At 43.9% G+C, this 22350-nt stretch overlaps 1 protein-coding gene across 6 annotated transcripts in view; it reads left to right on the forward strand.

Moving 5' to 3' along the window:
* Positions 1 to 20476, forward strand: part of Tnfaip8 (TNF alpha induced protein 8) — a 100740-nt gene extending 80264 nt beyond the window's left edge. For all 6 annotated transcript variants that reach the window (XM_020168525.2, XM_074057021.1, XM_020168523.2 and 3 more), the window contains one exon: positions 19393 to 20476. In XM_020168525.2, coding sequence (XP_020024114.1) covers positions 19393 to 19958 — 566 coding nt within the window. In that variant the 3' untranslated portion in view covers positions 19959 to 20476. The remainder of the gene's footprint in view (positions 1 to 19392) is intronic.
* Positions 20477 to 22350: the final 1874 nt, after the last annotated feature.

The following is a 22350-nucleotide window of genomic DNA, read 5'->3' on the forward strand; positions in this document are numbered from 1 at the left end:
AACAAGACCAAACAGAACACAACTTTCCTTTCTTGATTATGTCTCTTCTGAGCAGCATGGGTTTTTGTTTTAGAATTTGAGAGGTGTTGACTCAACATTTTGTGGAAATGCTAATTAATGTTAAATGAGGGCAACTCTAACAATAACAAACAAGATGTTTTTTTGAATCCTAACTCTGTGCAAGAGTTAGCCTCTGAGTTCCTGTTTGTTTTTCAAATAAAATTTAAAATTCAAAATGCATGTAAATAGTCTTAGTTTGGGTTAGCGTGAAGTCAGTATCTATCGAGACATCTTTAGGGACCCAGCTAGGCTTCATTTGCCAAATTCGGAAGTAAATTATGTTTATAAAGAATGGGGGTGGGGTATTATGCTTGGGAGGGACATAGCTGTGACTCTGGAGTACCTGTACCCTAAGCTCTTCATTGTCGGCTCCTCCTTTTTTTTTTTTTAAATGACTGAGGTAGAACCATGTAGCCCTGCTTTGCTTTGCATCAAGACTTGATGATAAGAATCTGGCCTTTTAAAATACAGGGTCCCATACTCATGTGACCTGTCCCTATTCTCACAGTGTACCAGGGAACTGTTCACACATACCATTTGTCATGAGTGAAATACTCCAGCTCCTTTAGCTTTACAGTGGTTGAAGACACCGGACCTGGTGGTTACTGGGAAGACTTTTTTAACTTTTTTGATGCTGGATACTGATGAAGTGCGAGGAGAGGCGCATGGACCAGAATATAAAATATTTTGCAGAATTCAGACCTCCGTGGTTCTCATGAAATTCATGGACCAATTGACACTGATACAAATTGCCATTGGCTTCACCATCTGCTTTGTAGGAACAGGGGGTGTTGTGCTCAGGAAGAAGTTGTGTCATCCACAGCTCTGGGGGCAGTTAAAACCACACTAGGCATTCGTGACATACTGTGCCTGTGGCATGACGTTTAGGACAGCCTGAGGGCTCTTCTTGAGTCTACCTCAAGCAGATGCTCAGTCTGCTAGACTGCATGCAGACTTAAGCTCAGGACAGACAGACCCAGGGATGGCTTAGCCAGGCCAGCTCTGTCTAAACTGATGAGGGCTGATGAAAAGTTGAGGAAACTGGAAATTTGGGTCAAAGCTTCTAGCATGTCTTGTGATAGTGATGGAAAAGGAGTAGCTTGGGCAACCCTCGGGTTTGAAGCACCTGTTTTTTGTTTTCTTTTTCTTTCTTTTTTTAAAAAAATTTTTGTTTTGCTACAGAAGCCTCTTGCAATTCATTGAAATTATATATCTGCATTTTAGCCACAAGAATGAAAATTAGCCCAGGGATACTTATTGCTAGTTAAATCTAATTTAAAACAAAAAGCAAGTTTTTGGAGAAAGATTAAGGAATAGAAGATATTACTTGATGGGGAGGGCATAGAGATCAGTGGGTGAATCCAGACAAAACTCCTGGAGCTGAGTAAAGGTAGCCTGGAGACTATTTAATGCTGTTAACAACTTTTTCTTAACAGCTTTTCTTTTGAAGTTTACACATAGAGATGAAAGGTGGACCTTATCAGACTTCAATGGCAATGGCCTTAACACTCTTTAACCAAGCGTGTGCTTGTCTTGAGGTCCCATCAGACACGAGTGGCACAGGCTAGCTGCTCGTTAAAATGGTCTGAATTGTACCTGGGAGGAAGATGTGCCAAAGTGTGGGCCTTGTTGGGCATGGGCCCAGAGACCAAGGAATAGCTGTGGCCCTACCCAGCCCGCAGCCAGCCTGCCGGGTACCTTCTTCGCAGCCAGCCTGCCGGGTACCTTCTTCACACCCCTGATGACTGACTCTGTGTGTGTGTGTGTGTGTGTGTGTGTGTGTGAGAGAGAGAGAGAGAGAGAGAGAGAGAGAGAGAGAGAGAGAGAGAAAGAGATGTGTGTGAGACATGTCAGAAGGCAGGGAGCCATAAGTCAATAAGTAAAGCTGTCCCTATCAGTACTTTATTCCATGCTATTCAGACCCTTGAGAGAAGAGAGCGTTAAAGCCTGGATTTGGAATTTGGAGCCTAGAACCTGTACCCAAGCTTTCCACAGCTTCTTATTTTGGCCTGTGTTTAAGACTGCTCTTTTTTCTGAGAATATAATTTAAGTGGTAATGGATTTGTGTGTGTGTGTGTGTGTGTGTGTGTGTGTGTGTGTGTGTGTTGCTAAGGATTGAACTCATGGCCTTACACATGGTAGGCAAGCACTCTAGCACTGAGCCATATCCCCAGCCCTAGTGTAAATTTATTTATTTCTTTTTCTTTTTTTTTAATTATATTATTGTGCTGGGGGGTGCATTGTGACATTTACAAAAGTTCTTACTATGTATCACAGTTGAATTCACCCCCTTCATCATTCTCCTTTATCCCCCTCCCCCCAGCCAGTATAAATTTAATGGAAGAGAAGTTATTTACCTCAGAGATATAGAACACCTGTTCCTCAAGGATTAAATTCCCTCTTGCTGTGAGCTAAATTGTCTAAACATTTGTTTAAACGTGGTTTCCAAGTTTTGGTGGGGCAATGTGATAATATGGTTTTATTCTGTAGAAAAAAGATTTTTTTTTTGAGTTATAAATGAGGATAATATGGCCGAATTCACTCTGTATTTTCACAGACAATGCCTGTGGTCAGAAAGTGAGTGGAGTTCTGGCATTTGTGGATTTGTGTTTCAGGGAAGTAAAGGCACAGAGGAGCAATTGGCGTTGTCTATATAAAGACTGACTGTGCAGCTGACAGTTTAAAATACCGGGTGAGGCCACACTATATAGCGGTAGCATCTGTTTCCTCCATCTACCATCAACAGAAGGTGTAATGGATGGACGATGAAAATGTGAGCAGGAAAACCTGCCTTTCCAAATCAAGGGTGGGCTGGATAGTGTAAACACAAAAATTCAAAGGATGCTAGTCAGGGAAAGTGTTCAGTCAGGGCAGATATGATTCTCAGTTATAGAAACTGACTCAAATCGTACATCCGAAAAACTTAATTCACCTTTTTCTAAACATTATGTGCTCTCTATAATATATACAGTCTTACATCTTAGAGACAAGTTCAATATTATCTTCTGAGATACTGCTGTGGCTTGTGTACCACAAGCTCGGCTGGTTCTCGTGTAAAGTAGTAAGAGGAGGTGGAACCTCCCAAAGCAGGGGCAGTAGTGAGGTCATGGGGCACTGTCCTCACAAAGCACTTGTGCCCATCTTCTGGGTGGGGGGAGTGGTTACAGTGATGCCACCCCATGTGTTCGGCCTCATCCACCTGTGTCACTTGCTGCCAGACTTGTGGTTCCTGCCGTGTGCTGTCCTCACCAGATTTAGTTGCCTGATGGAGCCACCAAAACTATGACCCACAATAAATCACTTTTCTTTTTATAGTACTTAGCCTCAGCCATTTTATTATAGCAACACAAAATGAACACATATTTTCTGCTTTTTTGCAACATGAATAATATAAATAATGTCAAGAAAATTTCAGTGAAGTAGCTTGTCTTTCTCCATACATGCAATGTTTTAACTAGAGATTATGTTATTTGTCAGTAACTCAATGTAAAATAACTGCTGGATTTGACCATAAGCCTTGTTAATCACTTGAAATTGATTTTATTACTAGCCTCATAAAATGGGCATAGATATACCACATATGCAAACTTTATGGGGACTTCAGTCTTTGAGGAAATTAATCCTGATATCTGAAAAACACAAATCAGCCATCACAAATTGGACCTCAGTACTTTTAAAGGTTATGTTAGTTAACATTCTTACTTGTTTATGGAGATCTTCCCGTGTTTCTACCATATCGACCCTGGTGATGTGTCAGATTCTTCTTGGGCATTTGTAGCATCTTGAATCCTTCTGTCCACCCCAGAAACAAGGCCTGGAATGCGCATCTCCCCACTCCTGCCTTCCAGCCTTCAAGACACATTTATTTCCCTTTAAAACCCAAACTGCCTTAAAAAGGATAGCTCTCAGCACAGAATCATCTTCAGTGCTCCATAATACCTGCAGTGCAAGAAAGAGCAGAGACGCATGTGCCTTCTGCCACATGAGCACCTCAGCAGCTGGGACATGTGCCAGTCCATTCAGAAGCACATCCAGTGCTGAGGAGCAAGCCCAGGGCCTTGGCTTGTGAGGCAAGTGCTCTGCCACTGAACCACATCTCCAGCCCTGGTTTGCAATTTGTAAAAGTCACTTCCAAACCCCACACCAGAGATGTCGAGATAAGCATGTGACAGGAGTCTGACCAGGTCTGAGGGAAGAGTTAGCACCAGCAGTCTTCACCAGGGAAGGACCGTGTACTGTGGTTACCTGTCACCATCCTTGAGAGTTCCCAGTCTGCAGGAATTACCAGACATGCTCATGAGTACCCCACGGGGTGCCACATCTGTGTGATGGGATTTAAAAAGAGCTGTCTGTGGCTGAGACATTTGAGGGAGAACACTGAGACAATGGTATTGGCATGAAGTTTTGGAATGCCATGTGTGGCCTCCCAAGATGGTGCACGTGTCTTGACACTACATGAATGAGGTTGGGAGACCTAGCCATAGTGTTACCCAACTTCAACTGCTGCATGAGACTGGACTCTTCTCATTCCTCATTGAAGGAGAGCTGGTGTTGGGGCCCTGTGACCTTTGCCCCCTCACCCCCGACAGCTCACCTTCCATACCATGCAGATGGACGTGGGGCTTATGGACTCTGCAGGCAACAGAATAATGTTGGTGACTTTTCTTACTGAATTAATATTTTATGATCAAAAAGTTGAATGATTTTATGAGTATGATATATTTTAGGAAGTGATAACCAGTTTCCATCCAAATATATTACATGGTTTCCTTCTTAGTAAATTTATTAATAGAAATGTAGTAAAGAATCACAGGGAAATAAAACAGAATAACAGGCAAGTCATGGCGATGGTGCTCAAAGGGCGGCCTTAGTGTGTGGCTCCTGTAGATACCGGGTGGCTTTCAGATGCAGCAAGACGTTAGCAGAGATCCAAGACGTTCTGAGGAGAGGGGTGAGGATGCCCAGGCCTGCGTCAAAGAGCCAGCATTGGGCCTGCGTGCAGCGTGACGCCAGCCCAGGCACGGGGTGGCCAGCACTCACAGCGTCAAGCATCCTGGGAAGGATTCTCAATTAGATGTCATGACCCTGGTCGTTTCAGCTGGAGGTGGTCAGGAAGTCACCCTGTGCCACAGCGTCCCCGTGGGGAGCTGAAGAGGACCTGGGCTTCCCGCCCTGCCCACTCGGTGTTGCCAGGTCAAACTCTTTTTCAGAGGAATCAGAAATGTGAATGTTTATTTGAAAAATCCAAACTTTTGCATATTTTCTACTATTGACAAAACCAAAAACATAGAGGGAGTCCACTTGGGGAGCAACAGTCACATTCTTAAATTGTGATAGTAATGGTCACACAAGACTGAGCACACTAAAAATTACTGAATTATAGAGATTTTTTAGAATGGTTACAATGGCGAGGTTTGTGTTATGTGAATTCTATCTCAGTAAAAAAAGAAGAAAAAAACCACTTTGGAGCCCAAACAAAACAGTACCAGCAAAAATGTGTAAGCTCTGGTTTAAATGGAAGAGTTGGCATCTGCTGCTTTGGATAATGCTAACATGGATCACTTTCTACAGGGGAGCAGGTGATGCTATGTAAACAGGGCCTGGTTAGAACCCCTGGTGTCCTCTGGGCCCTGCTTTCTTTTCTGTGTCCCCAGGGTTTTTTCCATCTCTAGGAACGGGGTCCATGATAAAGATGGTCAGAGAAGGGATGGGGGCTTATAGTTACTTGGTTCTTACTTGACAGTAAATCATAAAAAATAACTGGTTATTAAGTTAGGTTATCTGGCAGTTTATTTTACCCAGATATCTACCAGACAGCAAATTAATATATTTAGGGAAATGGTTTCAGTGTCTACAAGAGAATGACTATCATGGTCTTAGTAATTTGCTTTAACTGAAAAATGAGTTTAATATACCAGGTATCAAAACCTTATGGTCATTTTAACAAAAATGTCTTTCTGGCTTTAGGTGGCTTTATTATTCTTAATTCTAAATACAATTTTAAGTTAGCCAATTTCAATAAGGACAAAATATAAAATATTTTTTATAAAAACTGTTTATTCCTTAACAAATAAGGTAGAGTTTGTCCCTTTTTAGGGTTCTAGTCGCTTATGAATTCATCTAAAGAATATGCCTTTCACCCTTAAAGAGCCACATGTATATAAAACCAGAATTATCTTACCTCTGTAGAGTGTGGATTGTTCAGTAATTCCTCCCAGTCCAAATGTTATCAGTAGATGAGCTTTGCAATGCCTCTGTAGTTATGAAATGACCCATTGAGAATAAGCTACACTGGGGCACATTTCTTACATAAGAGCACTTGAAATATGGTGTGTGATTAATGATAATGTCACTTAGGCACAGTCTCTTACTTTGGTTGTGTTTTATAAAAGACAGTATTCACTCCCTACTACTGCTTCCTGTCTTCCTGCCCTCCTCCTCCCAAACAACATGGGAAAATTTGAATCCAGCAGATACATAAAGATTAAACTGGCCATTTATTATAGCAAGGAACAAGTCAAAAGCTGTGACCAGTCACAGGATTTAATTTCAGAGAAAATGGAAACAAGTAAATATGACCTAAAGCAGTTTCTTGTAGGAGATAACAGCAGGATGCAGTCTTTCTGACAGTCAATGAAGACTTCCTGGAGGAAGTGATGGTTTCACAAGCTTAAGGCAGCTCACTTGTGATGTTTCACACCTCTACAGACGTGTCACCTTGTCTGTACAAGCCACAACAGGGTGTCCAGGTTCCAACCTTTGCAGGGCATCCTGACCCAAATAAAGGAGGTGGGTACCTGACCCATTGCTGACAGAGAAAAAGGCAGAGGAGGGTAAAACCGCATGACAGGGAAACTCGGATGCCCCCATGAAGCCCACAGTGAGCAGCTCTGCTACTGTGAACCCTGGGAGTGAGTTCCCAGGGTTTTAGTGTAGAATTTCAGTGCTCAGGATGTCTTGACACTGGAAATTAAACAGTTTAAGGCCCAATAAACCCATCTTTTCATTTGCTCATCTTTACCTGGGTCCTATTCAGGACCTTGACATGGCTATAAAGACATGGCTATAAACCACTTGACTGGCCTAAATTTCAAGTTATCAGGGAAAGGTCATGACAAGACTGTTGGAAGGCTGTGCCAGCTGCATACTGGGGAGATGCCCAAGCTGGGACCAAGAGGCTGCCGCTCCTGAAATACCCAGACAGATGGGTTTGGGGTATTTGCAAGGCAGATTCCAGAACATTTACTGTAAGAATTAAATTCACTAAATATGAATTCTTCGTACAGAATTGCTAGTTATTCAGAGTGTTTTGGCCAAGGCCTGAGAGAAAAGCAGTAGTTCTTTTAATTCATTGCTTTGAAGTGGATCCCTCCTGGTTCAAACATGAAGTGTCACTTAGCGTACCTGAGATCCTAGATTTCATCTCTGGCATCACACATGTGCATACACACTCACATGCATGCACACATGTACTGATACACACATGCCATCCCATATGCAAGCTGATGTTCTTGGCCATAGTAATTTCATTTGTTAAGCTCCAGATACAAGGAATTAAATTGATTTGCTGGCGTATGTCCAGGAATTGCTGGGAAAGTTGTCAGTGAGTTCCAGGGAGGCAGACTAGCTGGGGGCACATGGTAAGCACTGTGAAAAACACAGGTGAGCAGACGTGGTACCTTACTTGTCAGGGATCATAAGGAATCCAGGTAAAATAGGAATTTAACTTTCTCAGGAGGCAGAAAAGCAGGTTAGGAGGAGATATTTGTTCTGACCATTGGATTTAGAAAAGCTCCTGGTGGCATTAATCATGGACTTACAGGTGAGCAGCACGTTCTCAGGCCTGGGTGGAGGAAGAGGCTGAAGAGAGACATACTGGGGTTTGAACTCAGGGCCTCACACTTGCTAAACAGATGCCCTACTACTTGAGCAGGACTCCCAGGCCTTTTGGGAGTTATTTTCCAGGTAGTGTCTTGCTCTTTGCCGGGCTGGCTTCTTACAGCCTCCTGCATAGCTGGGATGACAGGTGTGTGCCACCATTCCCAGCCCAGACATACAGCTTTTCTTTCACTTTTGTTTCCTGAAGTATAAGACAAGTGTTCCTTATTTTTGATTCAGGTAGTTGCTCCATCCGAGAGGGCAGACATGCTCTAAGAAGTGGGATTCTGCAGTTGGCTCAGCAGCATGTGGCATTTGCTAGAAAATTCATCAGCATGAACATTATCTTAACCTTCTCGTGTGTACAGTGGAGGCAGTGTGCCTCAGCTGTGCACTAACTGTACACCCTTGACTGTGTTCCTGGACTTTAGAGCCTCGGTTCGCTTACCTGCGTCCATTACAGGGTCAAAACACAAATGCATATGGAAGTGTTGCAAAGACAACATTTTGCAAGCACTTGTCAGCTGCCATGTGTTGTTTGACTGTCTCTGCTGTGCAGCCAGAGTGTGCTTGGTGACCACTGAGGCCGGTTGGGGCTGCTTTGGGACCTGACCTTTCTCCAGTGTGCTGGATTAAAATCGCTGCTGGTTTTCCGAATGCCACATGAATATAAATATTTATCGGGAGCCAGGCCCTCCAGAGGGTGGGAGAACTTGGAGGAAAGGTATAGAAAGCTACAGAGTCATTAGAGGATTGTCCCCCACATTCTGGTGGAGGGTTGGGTTAGACCAACAGTGAAAGGCTCTGTATCACTAAGAAAAATGCAAATAAACCCAGCTTCATTGAACAGTATGTATGACAAGCTAACACCTGGTAAATAGGGAGGTTGCACTTCACCAAAGTCAGTGTGGCACAGTTATAGGATATTTTTATTTAATTTCATAACTTTATGTACCCTAGTGATAGAGTTAGGCTGTTCAAATTTGCTGAGTATCATGTAGGAGAGGCTAGCCTTTTCTGTTCTCCTGTACACATTAGCAAAACTCTTTAAGATTTTAATATAATAAGCTTTACTGTGAAAACATTTGATAGGACTGGGGTCCTCACTCCAGTGGCAGAGCACTTGCCTAGCAAGCATGAGGCCATGGGTTCAACCCCCAGTGCCAGAGAGAGGGGAGATGAAGGGAGGGAGAGAGGGAGAGGGAGGAAGGGTTTTGTATGTATTCCACGCATAAGCCTCTATCTCTGTCCACAGTCTATTTTCAGCATGCCTCTCTGTGGCTCCTGCATCCCTGAAGTTTTAAATGCAGTTTCAGGGGTGCCCTTACACAGAGGTCCTTGGGGCATGGAGGGCACAGCTCTTCCTGCATCCTGCAGAGTCTGGTCAAGGCACTGCTGATGCCATTGTCCCATAACCCCGACAGTTCTACCCCAGCACCTGCTGCACCTCTGCCCTCCCTGCCATCAACCTCCTGGAAACTTAGTACTTTGTGGTGAGTGTTTTCATGGTCTCCACAAGCTATATATAGCTAATGCTTTTTTTTTTTTTCCAAAAATGCATAAGACACATCACACAGGGACACTGATGAGCAGAATTTTTTAACCCTGTGGAAGTAGGGAGTACACATGTCAGCTTTGGAATACAACCACGGTTACTCTGTAAGGCAGAGTCTTCTTTTCCTTGGAGATCAGTCTGTGTTTGTGAAACCTTCCAGCCTCCTTCGTCGGCCCATCTGGTGTCTTTACTTAGTACTATTGCTTCTTGCCTATCCTGCAAAACTAACCAGGGTGCATTCTGCCTAACTGCTGTCAGTCTGAGTGCCTGGAGCAAAAGGATGCTGTTATTAATCTTTGAAACTACGGTATCTGATACATTATAAACACTGCACAATAGTTTTTGTTGAGGCCAGACATGGTGACTCACACCTGTAATCCTAGCTATTCAAGGAGGCAGAAATCCAGGAGGACTGCAGTTCCAGGCCAGTTTTAGCAAAAAGTTCATGTGACCCCATCTCAATCAACAAAGCTGAGTGTGGTGGTGTGTGCCTGTCATCCCAGGTATGCATGAGACATAAATAGAAGGATTGCTGTCCAAACCAACCTGAGGGAAAACGCTAACCCTGTTCAAACAATAGCTAAGACAAAAAGGGCTGGTGGAGTGGCTCAAGCAGTAGAGAGAGCTTACCTGGCAAGTACATGGCCCTGAGTTCAAACCCCAGGACTGCAAAACAAAGCTGGGGGGCAGGGGGGAAACAATTCATGTCTTTGTGTCTTCTCTCTTCACACCTATTTCACGAGATCTGAGACTTTTCATACCAGCTGACGAGGATGGTGACAATGACAGTCATGAATTTCCTACTGAGCTGACCAAGTCCCTTTGCCTCTAGTGCTGCTCTGAGTACTTTGTGTGGCTTGTTTTCACTTACACTCCCTCGGCATAGGACACTGAGGCAGAGGGAAAGTAGGGAGTTGGTCCCAGATACAGGGGCCTCCCTGGCAGGTCTGGGTGCTGGTCCGAAAGGTGTGACCCCATGTCCCTGGCTCTGCCCACCTCCTGCTTTGCTCCCTGGTTGTGACTCCATCCAGAGAAAGGCTGAGAACTGGTCAGTATGTGAACCGCTGGCCTCTCCAACCTTATTCTACAGGTTTGTTCTTGGAGAGCTGAGATAAGCAAAGTTTAATGATTTTTTAACATAGTTTGGAAGATAAACTAGCCTATATTCTTGGGGTTCCCAAGAAGCTTCTCAGGTTGTAAATATTTGGGTCACTCCTTAGTTTTGATCCTTTCTTATTTAAGTAGGTGACTTTTCACATTGACCTGAACAGTTGCAGTACCTTGTCAAAGGTGTCCCACCTGGATGACCAGCTGCATGGTCACCTAGTCCCAGGACTGACGCCACAGACGTGCAACCACCTCAACCCTGACAAGTGAGCCTTAATGTTGTTGTGTAGGTGGCAGCCCATGTTCCTGAACACAACCCCTTACCTTTTTCTATCAGTTATGCACAGAACTACAGACATCCTTTGTCACTCAAAAGTTGCATTTCTTAAGAATTGCAAGCTTTTGTGGGATATGGTGGTGTACACCTGTAATCTCAGCACTCAGGGTATGGGTGCTAAGGCAGGAGGATCATGAATTCTACCAGCCTGGACTATGCAGTTAGATCCTGTCTCAAAACAAACAAACAAAAATTTTTAGAGATTTGCAAGCCTTTAAAACCTCTTCACCCTGCTCAGTATGTGTTCATGTATTTGCTTATCTATGCAGGGCTTGGAGGTGGGGGGTTTCTGAAAGGTTCCCAGACACTTAAGCACAGTTGTTGTCCCTTGGAAGCAAGGTCAGGGTTAGATCTGTGCAATGAGCAGCAGAGCTAAGAAGGGACTTCGTTATGTGTTTGCATTGTTTTCTGAACAATGTAAGTATATTTTATATTTTTAGATTAAATTCTAAGGTGTCTTAAAACTGTTCATGTTCTTGCCTGAAAACCCAGGGCATTTCAGGCCCAGCTAAGTTGATCTACTTTGTGGGGGAGATCTGGGCTCCTTCTTGTCTTTCACTTCTCCCTGTTACCCAGACATTATTAGGTCTTTCTATATTCTCAGAATACTGTAATACAGTTTTCAGAGGAGGGCTGGGAGTTGGGCATACCTGAGTTCAAGTTCGTTTCCTCCATTTACTGCCTGTGTGACCTGGGGGAAGTAACTTAAATTCCCTAGGCCTGCCTGAGTTACGTCATCTGAAAATGGATCTAAGAATGGCCTTCCTCTTAGGGAAGCTTAAGTGAGGTAATGCAAACTCCAAACAGTTCTGGGGATAAGGTAGAGGAACTTTAAATGGTGGTTGCTATTGCTACCGTGATTGTTATCCACTGTTCTTATCTCTGCCTCCTCCTTCCTGGGGCAATCAGGACTATACACCACATATTCACTTTTTCCTGTAACCGCTGGCCTAATATTTATGAGACTGGCATTCCACTCAATGTAAACATCAGCACATGTTCCTCCAGTCCTGGGATTTGACAGACAGTAGGGCATCTTGTCAGAGCTGAGGCTTGGGGAAGGTGATTAAGGCCACACATGACTCCAAGGGAAAATTGATGAAGAAAGAGCAGAGGTGAGTCTGATAGATAGGACGGTAAAGGAGTTGAAACTCCCAATTCTTTCAGAATCATTACAAAGCTAAGCCACAGGAGTACACACAGTTGATCCCAAAATCATAGTGAGAGATTTCAGAATTACAGCAGTAAAGCCAGCCTGAGATCACAGAAGGAAAGCTTTCTGGTATTCTGATCAGAATATAATGTCTCTTGACCTATTTAGCAAATTAAAGAGAAATGAGTAGGCCAGCTCCAGTAGCTCACGCCTGTGATCCTAGACATTCGGAAGGCAGAGATCAGGAGAATTGTGGTTCAAAGCCAGTCCGGCAAATAGTTTGTGAGACCCTATCTCAAAAAAATCCCAACACAGTACAGGGCTGGAGGAGTGGCTGAAGTGGTAGAGCAGTGCCTAGCAAGCATGAGGCCCTGAGTTCAAACTCCTGTGCCCCCAGAGAGAGAGAGAGAGAGAAAGAAAGAAATGAGTAAAGAGGGCACAGTGTGTGCAAATTCTGGGTTTGAATCTCTGCCCGTTTCAAGTGATACTGAATAAGGAAGCAAAACTCAGAGTTCACTTACAGTCTGTCTTGAGCGTAGCTCACTGCTGGGTGTTTTCCTGCAAGAAAACTGAGTTTCAGAGAGATTGCATGGTACCCAGGTTCTCAGAGCAGGCCTCTTCTTGTGCCTTCTGTTCCATCAGGCCATTCTCACTTGACTTTCTAGGTCTTTGGCATCTGGTGCTCGGCATCTTGGGGACCCCATCAGAGTGGGGGCTCTGGAGTGGCTCATCAGCTGCTGCCGTTTGACTCAGGTTTCCACCCTGGCTGTGTTTTTGGCTCTTCCTATGCATCTTGCCTGCTGCATGGTGTGTGTGGATGTTGAGACTGTCTCCCCTTGTCTTGCTCTGGTAGGTTTAATTCTGTAGTCAGTAACCCTGCTCCCCAGACAAAACTCTCATACTGCACGTTGGAGCCTTGCAGCTGAGTCTGCTGCTGACCAGAGTCAACACTTTCCTCTAAAGAACTGGAATGCTGTACTTCTAAATGCTACCACAGGAGAGGAAATACCACTCTGTACTGGCTAAGCTGTGTGAGACCTCTGTCTTCACACAAACATCTGGCATTTTGCATTTCTTGTTCCATAATTCCTTCCAGAAGGGGTTGATTAATTTTGACCAAATGTGGTTCAGTACAACAGAGTGTCAGAACGCACTCAAAGCTTAATACATTGTGTTCTGTAAACAAGACTGTGGAGAGGGCTGCTTTGTGGCCGGCATTGTGTGAGACTTTCTGTGTGGTCTCTGTCCATGTGTGTCTGGAACCACTCCCAACAGGGGACCACTATCCTCAGCTTTAATCGAGGAAAACCAAGACAGCCGTACCACCGAGCAGTGTGGTAGTCAGGGAACCTTTAGCTACAGAGTTTGAGTTTTTCCTTTCCAGGACCCTGGGAGCATAAGTTGTCACGAGAAAATAACACTAAAGGTTCATGCCACAATCTTTTTAATTTAAATATTCTGATGAAAAAAATTCTAATATGTGTTGAAGGGTCTGTTTTTTAAGAGGATAAACTTTGGATGCCTATAATCCCAGCTTCTCAGGAGGTGGAGACTGGAAAGATCACAGTTTGAAGATTGCCCATGGAAAAATTTAGTGAGACTACATCTCAACCAATAAAAAGCTGGGTGTGGTGGTGTGCGCCTGTCATCCCAGCTACGTGAGTGGGTAGGAAGATCATGGTCAGCCCTGGCAAAAAAAAAAAAGAAGGTAAACTTATGACTCTCATATAAATCAGATGTGTCAAAGATTTTCTGAACTCAGTGAAAGAAGGGATTAGTCAGATCTTATTGATTCAAAGGAGAATCCTAATCACACAGGCAAACAAGAAAATCAGGAATCCAACTGCAGCATCTGGTCAGCAGTTGTGAATCTGCAGATAGGAGGCATTTGTGAGGCCCACCGCTTCCTGCACTCTCCAGAGTGTTTGGAAGCCAGGTGGATGCAGCAGGAGGACCTGGAAGGTCGCTTTTTAACATGAGCCCGTGTCTTCCTGAGGTCAGTGTAGGACCCAGTGAGCAGCTTGGCTTGCCTTGTACCCGTGTGTGTTACTGGTTCTTAAGCACTTGGGTCAGGAGACTTGGTAGCCAACGACACGTGCATTCAGTGTCTGCTTAGGTATGTGTTGATCTTCCCGGGTGGCAGCCCTCTGTGTGACTGTCACAAGTGCAGTTTGGGGGTTAAAGCACCCGGTATGGGGGGGGGCATCTCTACTGTGATTGCCTCCAGCTTGCCGTCAGTCATTGCTTCTGAGATACACAGCTCCTGTAGGCTGTGGCCCTCATTCATCCACCCCACTCCTTCTGTCCCTTGCTTTCCTCTCCCCTCCTTCTTCCCTTCCTATCCCTTCCCTTCCCTCCTGCTTGCTGTCTGTTTCTTGTCTGTCCTATTGGATTTCTACTTTGGTTTGAATATGGAGGCTGGTCCAGCCATCCCACTGCTCCTTGCTTTTCTCCTGGAGCTTTGCCAAATCCAGTGTAGGGTGGTTAACTCTTTGCCTGCTGATTTCCTGTGGCATCCTTTATGTTTGGTTCCAGCAGTCTTACCACAATGCTGCCTTTTTACTATGTCCCATCTAGATTTGGAGCTGTTCAGAAGCAAGAGAGCCAAGGTTTTGCTTATTTGTATAAAGAACTTTTATTAATACACCACAACAGCCAGACATGCTCTCCAAGTTGTGTTCGCCCCCTGCCCCCACACACACACACGCACACCACATCTCTGAGGAGCTCAGGGCCTATGCACGCCAGGCAAACACTCTCCCAAGGAGGCACACTCCGAGCCCTCCAAACTGCTGTTTTCCATCCTTTCTGATTCTGGGCCCACAGATCAGATTTTAACTAGGCAAGAATTTGCAATGGCATGCATATGTTTTCACTGCTAAAAAGTTCCAAGTATAACAAATTCACTGGGTGAGAAAATTATGTATTTGCTGGTGAGAGTGTAAAGAAAGTTGACTGAGTGCTGCACAGTATTTATTAGCAAATTCTTGGAGTAATTCTGGGGCATTTTGTTGGTTTTCAGAAAACTATAGCTTTTCAATAGTTAATATTCTGAAGAGACTTTTGCCTCTGTTTCCTGTAAGCACTTTTTTTTTTATTCTTGGGGTACATGGGTCAGTATATTTTTACCATTAATATTTATCTCTGGCCAGGCATGGTTTGATCAAGCTTGTAATACCTGCTACTTGAGAGTCAGAGATTAGGAGAATCTTGGGTTGACACCAGTAAAAAGTTCATGAGACCCCATCTCAACCAATAGTTGGATACAGTAGCAGGTGCCTGTTATCCCAGCTACATGGGGAAGCACAAATAGGAGGATGGTGGTCCAGGCCAGCTGGGGCATAAAGTGAGACCCTGTCTCAAAAACAACCAACACAAGAAGGGCTATCGGAATGGCTCAAGTGGTACAGTGCCTGCCTAGCAAGCATGAGGCCCTGAGTTCAACTCCCAGTACCACCAAAAAAAAAAAAAATTATCTCCAACTTTATAATTGTTGATGTTAAAACCAGGATTCCCTAAATATTGTTTGCTTTGTGACAAATGTTGCTGAAATGGAGTATTTGGTTAGTCCAGAGAAGGTAAGTAGATGGAACATTTATTCCTACTTCTGTAAAACAATCTTAAGTAGTTTGTTGATGTGGTGGTAATGGTTTGTATGTTTTGATACATGGCATCATTTTTTCATTAGTCAGAATTGTACAGGTGTATCTCCCAAGGCAAATGGACTCATCCTTACAGGTAAAAGACTGGACTGTGCTGTCAGCTCCTTCTCAGGGAAGATCTGGGCATGTCTCAGCCACTCCAGGCCACGTCTCTGGTCCACCTCCCCGTCACGTGCTTAAATGTAGCTCCAGCCAGCAGCCGAGGAGGGCTGGGTTTTATCTACTTCGTGCCCAAAGCGTGAGGCCTTGCTTTACTCTAAGTATTTCTGTTTCTGTCCTCAGCTGCTGTCCCTTTGTGCATAGCACAAAACAAATCTTCCCAGGTTAAGAGAATTGACTGATGGTGATAAGTGAAACCTCACTCTGAAGTGCACTGTGTGGAAGAAAACCATGTATGCAGGGAGCTAAAGCAAATACTGGTCTTTCTAGCCGTTACAACAAACAAACAAAAACAGCCATATGTATTTAAAATTATAGTTTTTCAGGCCAAAATTTTTTCTTGAAGAGTGTTTACATACAGTGAGGACACGGGAGAACCTGACATCTGCTTCTGTACCAGAAGGTGCCATGGTGAACTGGACAGACAGAGCCTCTGTTCTTGGAGAGCTTAGGCCCCAAACGGGAGAGGGTGACTGAAAATTTAGGCAAATAATGGTTTAAGGAGCTACAGGTATCATGGTTAGTATTTGAGAATTTAAATGTAGCATCATTTTCTAATTTGCATTTTTTTTAAAAAACTCTTGCTCCTTGGGACTGGAAGTAGGTGGGTCAGTATAGACAGAGGGAAGGGGATGAAATGTGGAAATCAAGGACAAGGTAGAACGGAAAAGACCATGTAAGAGCAGGGTGGTGTGATGACTCTCAGGTCTCCCACTGCAGTGGCTGGCTGAAAGGGGCCGTTGAGACAATGAAGAGTGGATGAGGAACACTGGGGGACAGGAGAGGATCAAGGACATGGTGTATTTGTGATGTGTGCAAAATCTCTAAGGAGAAGAAATATCTGGAAAGCTTTTGCAGAGATAGTCTGGAAAAGCAGTCATGGCTGAGTTGTGACTGTGGAAGTCACTGGCACATGGGTGGTGTTGAAACCATGGCCGTGGGCAGGGTCACACCGTGGTGAAAAGAGACTTAGACCAGAATGGCCCTGAGACATGCCATGCCTGGAAGGGACCTGGGAGGGTGTGTAAAAGTGGCACATGAGCCTGAGCAGGAGCTGCTAGCAGCAGTCACCCTGCAAGAAATTAAAAATCGTATCTATGACCTCAGAGCACACATCCCTGGCCAGCAGCTCTAAGCCACAGCCCCCAGTCGGCTCATAAGATGCTTTGTCTAATGCTGAGAAATAAATCCACTGAAGATGAAGGCTCATCTTCCTGGTGAGGGCGGCCTTCATCCTCATGTACAAGCAGAGTGTACTGGGTCAAACGCAGAATAGAATGTGTGTGTGTGATGTGGGAGGGTCAGAGAGCCTCGGTGTCCCCTGCCCCGTCTTGGCTCCGCTTTGGCTCCTGGTCATTGGGGACAGTCCTGCTTGTCACTGCACTGTCGTGTTTTTATTTCCCTTTATGTTGAAAATTAAACAGCACATGGAGATTTAATAAGAAAAGTAGCTGAGAAGATGTGCAAACTTAAAGTCTTGGATGAAGTAGCATGGAGGAATCTGTGAGCGCCTCTCCCTGGTTTCAGCGTTTCACACCATATGTGTCCATCCAGGGACTTTGCAGTAAATCCCAGATGGGATGTTTGTAGGCCGTACCAAGTTCTAAAAGACTAAAACCAGAACAACCTTTCAACTTTATATAAAATAAATTGAAGTCCTAGTTATTTGCTGTATATATGAAAATGACTAGGAATTCCTTCCTGTAAAAATTGGATTTAATTTGTTGAGGTCCTATCAAGAGATCTAAGGTGAAAGGTGGTCCTTGGTTTAGCATGGTACCGTTAACTGCATGGTGCCGTTTCTTTTGATGTAAATCCTTGATGTGAATGCATGCTTTTTGCCAATCATTGAAGAGGCAGGGATAGAAAGAGACTACTGCTCCGCTGACAAGAATGTTAAAAAGCTTGGCAACCAGCTATGTAAAGCTGGGTGTTTCTTAAACATTTCCACTTTCCTTTTCTTTCTCAAGATGTATTTCAGTTCTTCATTGGTGTTTTAGTTTGTGTTTCAGAAGTTTAAATGTCAGCACTTGTGAGGGAACCATGTTTAGCTCAATCAAGATGTCCTTTCAGCAGATGTATGACATTTCATGTTTATGATTGACATTCTAGCCATCAAGAACAGCACTGTATCCCTACTGTAACCCAAATTTCAAACCGGACATGGCTTCTCCTTGTCCCAATTTCACATCTGACATTACAGTTCCACATTGAGGAGTCACTCTTCTTACATGAAGTCCTTCCCACCTTCACTTGGAAGCCGCTGCCTTTGTGCTTCTTCTTTAAGAAGCACATTTCTATTCTATTTGTCCAAAATAGAAATAAGTTTCCATGGTTGACGCCCTACTCATTCCTACCTGTCTGTGTTTTTAATGTTTTCTCTCTCATTTCCAAATGATTACCTTCTCACACCCTGCCCAAGCTCACACACTGACCTGACCTGTGCAGACAGCACAGCAGCCTTCCTGGTGGGATAGGTGCTGTGAGACCTGCGGCTCTGACACCCCAGGAGAAGAGGGACAGACACACGACTACAGAGGGGAAGCTTTCAGATTGCAACAGCCACTGAATGGGAAAATTGTGGTAGAAAAAAGTTAAAAGCTTTGGGAATAAGCATTTCTGAGCATTTTCACTGACCAGCTCCAAGCCAGAAGCACGGCATTTACCATCTCGATAGTATGTATATCTTAAACATCTGCAGACTAAAAGTTACCGTCATTCCAAAAGCAAATGCTAAGCAGCATCTTTCTCAATGTATGTTTTCATGTAGCAGTTTCATTAGCTTGTGAACTATGGCTGTTTCCTCAAAATGCATAAAAATTGGGCCATTCATCAGAAACAGCAGCTGACAATGGGCTCTCTAAAGAGTAGATGCTTTTAAAACCTGACTTCCCGGAGGCAGAAAAGGGGTTAGGATGGCCAGACTGGTGAGTGCTGGCCAGTGTCTTGGGAAATGAGTTTTTTGCCATAGGATTACAAAACAGGGCTCTCCTTTGTCTTCATAGGTATGACTGCCATTCATCCTCCTTGTTAAATTAAGAGTCTTTTTACATCATTCCAGGCTGCTGTTGCCTGAGAATAGGTGTGGGGTTGGTTATATATTTTTAATGTCTTTTTATAATGTAAAAATTGCATTAAAAACTTAACTACATGAGACATTACTATTTTTTAATCAGAAAAAGTTATTTTCAAGAAAGTGATCAATTTTAACTTCTAAGGAAAGTATTGACAATTTGCAGAAAGTATAAAATACTTGAGTTACATATCAGCCTGTTAATTCCACAAATGAGAGCCTCATGCCTAGAAATAGAGAAATATTAAGAAAAAAATTTCTGAACAGAGACTGACATCGGTAAATGTAGGGCAAGCCACAAATAACAGAAAAATACTCCCTAATATTTGGGGGGGGGGGTAGTTAGTTCTCTTGTTGCTGTTTACTCATCTTTCATTCTTTCTTCCCTTCTTTTTATCTTACTTTTAGTGGCCACAGATGTCTTTAATTCCAAAAACCTGGCCATTCAGGCACAAAAGAAGATCCTGGGAAAGATGGTGTCCAAATCCATTGTCACCACTTTGATAGATGACACAAGCAGCGAGGTGCTGGACGAGCTCTACAGAGTGACCAGGGAGTACACCCAGAGCAAGAAGGAGGCAGAGAAGATCATCAAGAACCTCATCAAGACGGTCATCAAGCTAGCTGTCCTCCACAGGAACAACCAGTTCAGCCACGACGAGCTAGCACTGATGGAGACATTCAAGAAGAAGGTGCACCAGCTGGCCATGACCGTGGTCAGCTTCCACCAGGTTGACTACACCTTTGACCGCAACGTCTTGTCCAGGCTGCTGAACGAGTGCAGAGAGCTGCTGCATCAGGTCATCCAGCGCCACCTCACCGCCAAGTCACACGGACGGGTCAATAACGTCTTTGACCACTTCTCAGATTGTGATTTCTTGGCTGCCTTGTATAATCCCTTTGGAAAATTTAAACCTCACTTGCAGAAACTTTGTGATGGCATCAACAAGATGTTGGATGAAGAGAACATCTGAGCGTGCCAGTGAGCCCTCGACTCACCGCCACTCATGAAGGAAGGAAGAATTTTTTTTTAAAGATTACGCGTATTTCAGAAAGACTTGACCCCGTGAACTGTCACACATTAGTGGTAGTGCCTTTATGAAGTGTGCTGTATTTGAAGAAAAGCATATTGCCAAAAATTCTGGTTAAAATCTTCCTCAAGTGGGGATAGGTCATGGGAAGATTGTGTGGTTGTGTGCAAATGTAGTCATACAAAGAAATATAAGGGATGCTGCAAAATCTAAGACTATTTTAGGGCACCTTTGTCTTGGTGGCACATTGGGGATTTCTAAGATGTACATCTAGGTGTTTTGACTCTTTTATTCCTTGCTACCATGCTGTGTGTATGCATCTCTTTAAAAGCCAGCCACTTTCTCTTGCTTCCTTGCTCCTTTTGAAACAATTCTGTTTTCAGTTGTACCTTCCCTTGATCCTTTTGTTAAAGATTATGTCATTGACATTCAAGAATTAAATTTGAAGCAGTCCAGTTAAACCCTCAGGAAGACAGAAAACTGTATCTGCACTCAGTATTATGGAAATGGCCTCTTGGACATTGCAGTGTGAGCACAGGTTCCCAAAAAGGAGTTTATATGTTCAGTAGCAACAGTGATACTAGATTCTCAAAAGTAGTGACGTGTCACTCCTCTGAGAGGCTTCCTCGGGGCCAACTCTGACACCATCTTGATGGAGACCTTCATTATTAACATGGAACAAAAAGTAAGAAAAGCTAGATTGGTTTTGCTATTGTAACAATAAAAAGTCATCCACATTAAAAAAAATCTAAACACTCTTCATTTTAGAGATGAACCCATCAAAATACTGGGGGGATGAGCAATAAAGGGGAGAAAGGAGACTGTTAAGCACCAGGTGAAAGCAAATACATTTCAGTGTTTAACAAGGTTTTTCTTTTTTCTTTTTCGGTGGGATTGGAGTTTGAACTCAGGGCTTCGAACTTGCAAAGCAGGCACTCTACCACTTGAGCCACACCTCCAGTCTGCTTTGGTGTGATTATTTTGGAGAGAGGAGTCTTGTGAACTGTTTGCCTGTGCTGGCCTTGAACCTTGATCATACCAATCTCGGCATCCCAAGTAGCTAGGATTACAGGTATAAGCCACCAGCGCCTAGCTAATAAGGTTTGATAAATAAAGAATGTTATTTTTTATTTAATAAGGTTTTGATGTTTTGTTATTTACTATTTTGATAAGTAAAGCAAAGAACATTTGCATCCTGAGAAGTCAGTGTGTTGTCTCAGTGTAATTTTAGGTGGGCAGATGATTAAGTGAGCATCTGCCAGCTGTATCATCTAAGAAATAACAGGCCCACCTCGGCACTAAGTATTTGCTTTGCACTGTGTCCTTAAGTCTGCTACCTCCCAGATTATGAGAGCTCCCACAAATGACAATTCCAGAAGTTGAGATCTGCGTTAGCCTATCCAAGTCTACAGGGAGCTGGTCAGCATCTCTGGACCCTCCTTGCTTGGCTAAGACAATTAGCAAAGAAAAGAGTATCTCCTGATTGTTACTAAATACTGATACTCCAACCTGAACTAAACATAACCTGCTCACTTCCTAGAGCACTGGATGTCACAGCAGTAGCACAGTGACGGCAGATTGGTCCCTTGGGCTTCCTCTCGGCAACCTTCTCCTGCTCTCCTTTCCTGGTGTGGGGGAGCCAGAGTGATGATGGGAGCTGCCAATGTCAAATGTTCTGTCCTCCACATCTCACTGGGCAGGAGCGTGAATGACACAATGCCTGGACAGCTTCTTGCTCCTTTCCAGCCGTGGACAGGATCAGCCAGCCAGAGAAGATCAAGACCTAGACCTAGGAGAAATTTAGATCTGTGGGGGCACATTTGGAGCATATTATATGTACAGGCTAGCAACCAAATGTGCATGGGGGTGGCAGGGATGACCCTTAATTTCACAAAGAGGGAAGGCATGAGGAGTGGCTTGTGGTTCCAGGACCCCTGTGGAGGCTCAAGTCCCTTCAGTAAAAAGGTTCGGTCTTTGTACATAACATAGCTCTATCTCCGTCACCTCTAGGTTACTTACAATACCTACTACAGTGTAAGTGTTTATGCAAATAGTTATACTATATTGCTTAGGAAATAATGACAAGGAAAAAGTCTGTACATGTTTAGTATAAACACTTTTTTAAAAAAATTTTTAATCCACAGTTGGTTGAATCTGCAGGTGCAGAGCCCTCAGGTGTGGAGGGCCAGCTAAGCACTGAAGGACCTTCCTCAGGGGACTCATGGCCTCACTTCTTATGTCTGGACAACATGCCTGAGGTTAGGATTAGCACATTAGTTTCTGGTACAACTGGACTCCCCTTTTGCAGGAGTTTAGTGTGGCGGGGAGAGGTGTG

Source organism: Castor canadensis, chromosome 16 (genome assembly GCF_047511655.1).
Source record: "Castor canadensis chromosome 16, mCasCan1.hap1v2, whole genome shotgun sequence".
NCBI classification, from domain to species: Eukaryota; Metazoa; Chordata; class Mammalia; order Rodentia; family Castoridae; genus Castor; species Castor canadensis.